General features: G+C 33.4%; 1 protein-coding gene across 1 annotated transcript; it reads right to left on the reverse strand.

Moving 5' to 3' along the window:
* Positions 1-1,297: 1,297 nt before the first annotated feature.
* Positions 1,298-4,470, reverse strand: LOC133300937 (WAT1-related protein At4g08290-like). Its single transcript, XM_061500521.1, has 7 exons — positions 4,286-4,470; positions 4,079-4,141; positions 3,860-3,976; positions 2,223-2,466; positions 1,944-2,105; positions 1,640-1,791; positions 1,298-1,523 (listed from the first exon to the last, which is right to left on the reverse strand). The coding sequence occupies exons 1-7, from the start codon at positions 4,468-4,470 to the stop codon at positions 1,298-1,300; spliced, it is 1,149 nt and encodes a 382-aa protein (XP_061356505.1).
* Between the last annotated feature and the right edge of the window lie 690 nt (positions 4,471-5,160).

The following is a 5,160-nucleotide window of genomic DNA, read 5'->3' on the forward strand; positions in this document are numbered from 1 at the left end:
AAAATATTTTTAAATTTTAATAAAACTATAAAAATGTACAAAATAAAACTAAAGAGATCGAGAATTTGCTATTAGTCATTTTATTTAATAAAAAATAATAAAAAATTTAGAAGGCAATGGATGTGTAGACTAAGCCTATGCATAATGCATTGATTCGGGAAGAGAATTAAACCGAAATAAACTGGTAAATATAATTAGATTTTTTAGATAGAAGCCCCAAATCCAGCAAATTGTAGTGTCACCACAACTTGTTCAAGCTGGCTGCAGCCTAATCCTTACGTCATGTTCCACTACACCCAAAACATCGACCACGAAATCCTCGCCGCTTGCGACAATACTTCATGGCTCACATTCTATCCACCGTTAAAGTTTGGGTTAAAAAACAAAAAACAAAAAGCAGTTTGGGTTAAAAATTATTTTAAGAAAATTAGTATTTTTTATGGGTTTATTATTTTTCGGATAACATGAGATAAAATTATTCCATCGATTCAAAAATTATGTCGTTTCGAGATTAGAGAATTAATAAAGGATATTTTGATAAAATTCATATATTTATTATCATTTTTAGTTATAATTTACTTCATATTTCATATTTTATATTTTATTTTAAAATATTATAATAACCCTCAAACAATTTCTCGAATCGCAAGGCTTTGAAAATTAGGGGTTAATAACCCCTCACAAAACGAACTTTATGGGTCAAGGCTTGAAGATGGCCATCCCCTCTGACTCCAATCCATTTTACATCTCAGTCTTCCCTTACTGCTTGGACTTAAATATCATTTTTAACACGTGCACTAAGTTATGCTGTATGGGTTTTTAGTCAGTTAGTCAGTTCACTTTCTGTTTTGGTACGTTAGTTAGTTAGTTTGGCTTTCTGTTAGACTCATAATTAGATCAGCAGCGGTGTATATAAACGTATATGTATTATTGTTAACTTTTCAATACCAGCAAGATGCTTTTCCTGTGCTCATTGTGTTTTGGCTCTCTGATATGGCAAGTTTCTGATTGTACTGCATAGAAAACAATTGCTATTTAAAATCATGATCAAAATTTTATTATGCTTCTCAAGTGTTATATCGTAGGCTTAATTAAATCATGCGTGTGAAACCGAGTAAATAAGGCATGGCCGAATCGAAAGCAAAACAGGTCACTCAACACAACAACAATGATGCAGCTTTCGATCGTACGTCATGCTACCCATCCCATTTCCATGTTGTGAGTAACATATGTATGAATATTTGAAAATGTTACACCAATGTGTGAGTAAACAAAGCCGAGACCCCACTTAATTCAGCTAACTTTCTGTTTTTGATAATGTGGTCTCCTCATCGCATTTTCTATCACCGTGAATGACCAATTGAGCTTTGTTAATATCGCTGCTATCGTTGCTGGGAGCTGTGACAGGTAGCTGATGTTCGTCTTGCACTGCAGGGGACAATGGCATTCCACCTTTGTACTCTTTAGATTTTCCCCACACAACTAGATAAAGTCCAGCTACAACTACTATTGCTCCAATAATACTGATATCATAATAATCAAACAGAAAAATGGGGGAAATAATTAACGTCAATATTATTTAAGAAAAAATGGGAAAAAAAAAAATGAATTATAGAATTTGCAACATGCTAGCTAGTACCTTCCAAGGTAGAGTTTCTCAGAGAGAATGATGCAAGCTAGGGCCGTGACAATGATCATACGCAGGGGATTAAAAGCAGTCACGATAACTGGACCCATTGCTTTTATGACCATGCCTTGAATGTAATACTGAACTCCTGACGTAACTATTCCCTGTAATAAATTAAGAAAAACGAAAAAAGTAAAACATTTAATGAAACTTAAGAAATCAGAAAACTGAATATGTTTTATAGTTCAACTTTGAGGTTTTGTTTTTCACTTTCAGACCACATGGCTGTTTTAGTTACGTATTACTAAGCACTGACCGCGTAAGCAGGAGCAAAGAGTCGTGTGTCCCAACCCAGAGACCAAGCATGACGGTTGTGGCGCTCCGCGAACAGAGCTACTACAGAGCTTTGAAGTGCACCTATGAGGCAAACCCATGTGGCCAGGGACATTGGTGCTTGATACTTTCTCAATGTTATAGCCTGCAAATCACCAAACCATGCATACATTTCTATTAGGTTATTAATATATGTATGTGATTTTATTTGATGTTTAAACATAGTTTGGAAGTGGAATTATATTTATGTTCCATAATGGACCTGCAATATGTAAAACGCAGAAAAGCCAGCACAACCGATGAGTAGGAAACATGTCCCTATGACCCAGTGGCTTCCTGTAGGGTCGTTCACATTCTCAGGTTGGCCGACATGGCTTGTTGATGATCCCACGACACTGACTGCGGGACCTTTGTAGAGTGCCATTAGCAACGTGCCTCCAAAAGTTACTACGGTCCCAATCACTTTGGCCTGACATGATACCTCCTTAATCTTCATGTGCTCCAATCTGCTTAGTATAATTAAAATGTATGATTCTCTATATCCCTTAGGCATTTACTGCATGCAACCGAAAATTATAAAATAAATGTTTTTGTCTTTCTTACTCTCTGTATGTGTGTGTGACTCTGTTTTGGATGGGAGGAGAAAGCTATCTTTGTTAGGTGAAGGAACATCTTAAACGAAAAACAAAACTTTAATACTGGTTTAAGTCTTGATACCAGAGAATAATATAAATAATTAAAAAAAAAATTACTCAATATCTTATAATTTTAAGTTGAAATGATTCCTTATATGATATCAGAACTTAAAAGTGATCATAAGATCACGAATTTGATACTCACATTTTCCTATTTTTGAAATTAAATAAGCATAAGCTAAAATAAAAAAATATTGGGCCTATACAATATCTACATCTCAAGCACAAAGAGTTCTTACGTGAGGATTTGTGTTAGATAGTGAATAATATAAATCATTAAAAAGACTTTCACCTAACATCTTAAGATTTGGGAAATAATAATCTTATGATACATAAGATTGTTATCTTATGCATAAGACACAAAGTAAACGTGGGACCTATTTTTTTTTTTTTCTCTTCCTTATTCTCTCTCCTCTATGTGTGTGTAGGAGATAGCTCTTCTCCTATGCAACATAAGAAAAGACAATCCCTAAGATTTTTGGTTAAAATAATTCTTTACATGTTATATATATATGTTTTCACTGGTTTCATTATTTATCAATATAAAAATTCTCCCCTCACACTTTAATTTATAACAGTATTTTGTGAGCTTCGGATATAGAAAGTGGTAACTTAAAACATTAATTAGAAGGGGAAGCTGCACGCTTTCGATCCACTTCCAAAGTGGATGCTGGCAAAACTAGAAAGTGATCTATGTAAAGAATCAATTTAATCTACCTTTGCTAAGAAATTTCACAAGAGAAAGTGGAGGGCGGTGAGGATCGAACTCGAGACATGAAGCTCTGATACCATGTAAAGAACCAATTCAACCCAAAAGCTTAAACTGTTAGAAGAGGCTACATTAATGGTTTTATATATTTGAACAACCTACATTCATGCTAGATTAATTTCTTTCCAAGGAGAAGTCATGCGAGTGGAAGCTCAGGAGATTGAAAAAAACAAAAAAAACAAATCGTTACATGAAAGTTTAGAAAGAAGGGAGATTAATTAACCATTTCAAGGGTAGCAAGTGAAGCTCCAAAGATAATTTAAATTTCACAATGGTAATAATAGATCCACAAGTAATTAAGGGAATGGAATTGAACCTAAACCTTTGAAGTGAAGTGCTTTGATCCTTACCAGCAAATTAAAACTAATCCGATGTTGGACCATTAGGGCCTTTTGTATATGTTAGTTATAATTATTTGATTAATTAATTATTTACCTTAGAATGACTGCCAACACAAAAGTAATGGAAGGTGCGGAGTTCATCACAGCAGAGAGGAAAGATGCCGACGTTAATTTCATCCCCAAGAGGGCGAAGCATTGATCCAGTATTATTCTGTAAGTAACAACATATAATTAAATTATCTTGTACTAAAAGCAATTAATACACTAAATACATACATATACTAACAATTAAGTGTAAGGTGATGATCATTACTCGAAGAAAGCCAGTGCCATAATCTCTAGAAATACCCGGGGAGTCATGTTGGGCCTAATTTTCCTGCAAAAATTAACATTTCAATTAGCAGAGCTAAATATGCTTGAAATATTACGCACAAAATAAACTCGAAAGTGGTTTAAAGACACAAAGTGTATGTATGCGTGGTTGATGTTTATTATGAATGAATAGGAGGGGCGCTGAGACCTTTCTAGAAAAAATGCGAATGGAGCGAGAGTTATAGCTGCGATGGCATTACGGTAGACGATGAAGATGTAATGGCTCATACCCTTGTTGATAGCATCCATTGCAAAAATGAACATTCCGGCTGAACCAAATTGAACTCCCAACAATAGCAGATATGGTTTTGCATTTCTGAACCACGCACCCATCGTACGTATTAATTAATCTCTCTCTCTCTCTCTTCTTCTCTAGTTTGGTGCGTGAGAGCTGATATTGCTTATACTTGACTTTGTTTATCTGCAATTCAATGCAGGCCTTCTTAATATTTATACCCAACCAATAAAGATATTAAGTAAATTTATAAATAATCGTAAAAGATGCTCAATACTTTCTGCAATCTAAATTATTGGCTAGCGTTAAGGTTCAAAAGCAAAATAATCAACACTTTGCTTATTAATAATCCAGGTAAGTTTAAGAAGTCTTACAATTATTTCATATATATATATATATATATATATATATATATATATAATCAAAATAATTACATATAAGTATAAGTTATACTCTTAATTTATTTTTTATTTTCTAATTTTTCAGTTTTTGAACTATTGGATGCAATAAGTGAATTAACATCCAAGAATGAGTGTAAGATTTCTTATTCTTATATCAATATAAGTATATCCTATTCATATATATATATAATGATCCGATTAGTTAGTTACGGGGTTATTGGGTTACAATCAGCCAATTGATGGTTAAATTCGATATATACATATGTAGTAAATATATTTATAAAAATATATCGACTAATACCAGAGTATTACAGTGGCTTTTTTTTTTAACAGTTGTAACCTGGTTTAATTTCTACCTCCGAATCTTAAATCCTTGTTTATGCTCAA

This window comes from Gastrolobium bilobum, unplaced genomic scaffold, assembly GCF_033153095.1.
Source record: "Gastrolobium bilobum isolate Gb01-03AN ecotype WA unplaced genomic scaffold, APGP_CSIRO_Gbil_v1 utg4266, whole genome shotgun sequence".
In the NCBI taxonomy this organism is placed as follows: Eukaryota; Viridiplantae; Streptophyta; class Magnoliopsida; order Fabales; family Fabaceae; genus Gastrolobium; species Gastrolobium bilobum.

Excerpts from the sequence above, each read along its gene's own strand:
- LOC133300937 (XM_061500521.1), bottom strand. The coding sequence starts at position 4,470 with ATGGGTGCGTGGTTCAGAAATGCAAAACCATATCTGCTATTGTTGGGA. Across the intron at positions 4,142-4,285 it reads TTCGCATTTTTTCTAGAAAG|GAAAATTAGGCCCAACATGA; the intron begins GTCTCAGCGCCC and ends TAATTTTTGCAG. Across the intron at positions 1,524-1,639 it reads GAGAAACTCTACCTTGGAAG|TATTATTGGAGCAATAGTAG; the intron begins GTACTAGCTAGC and ends TTATGATATCAG.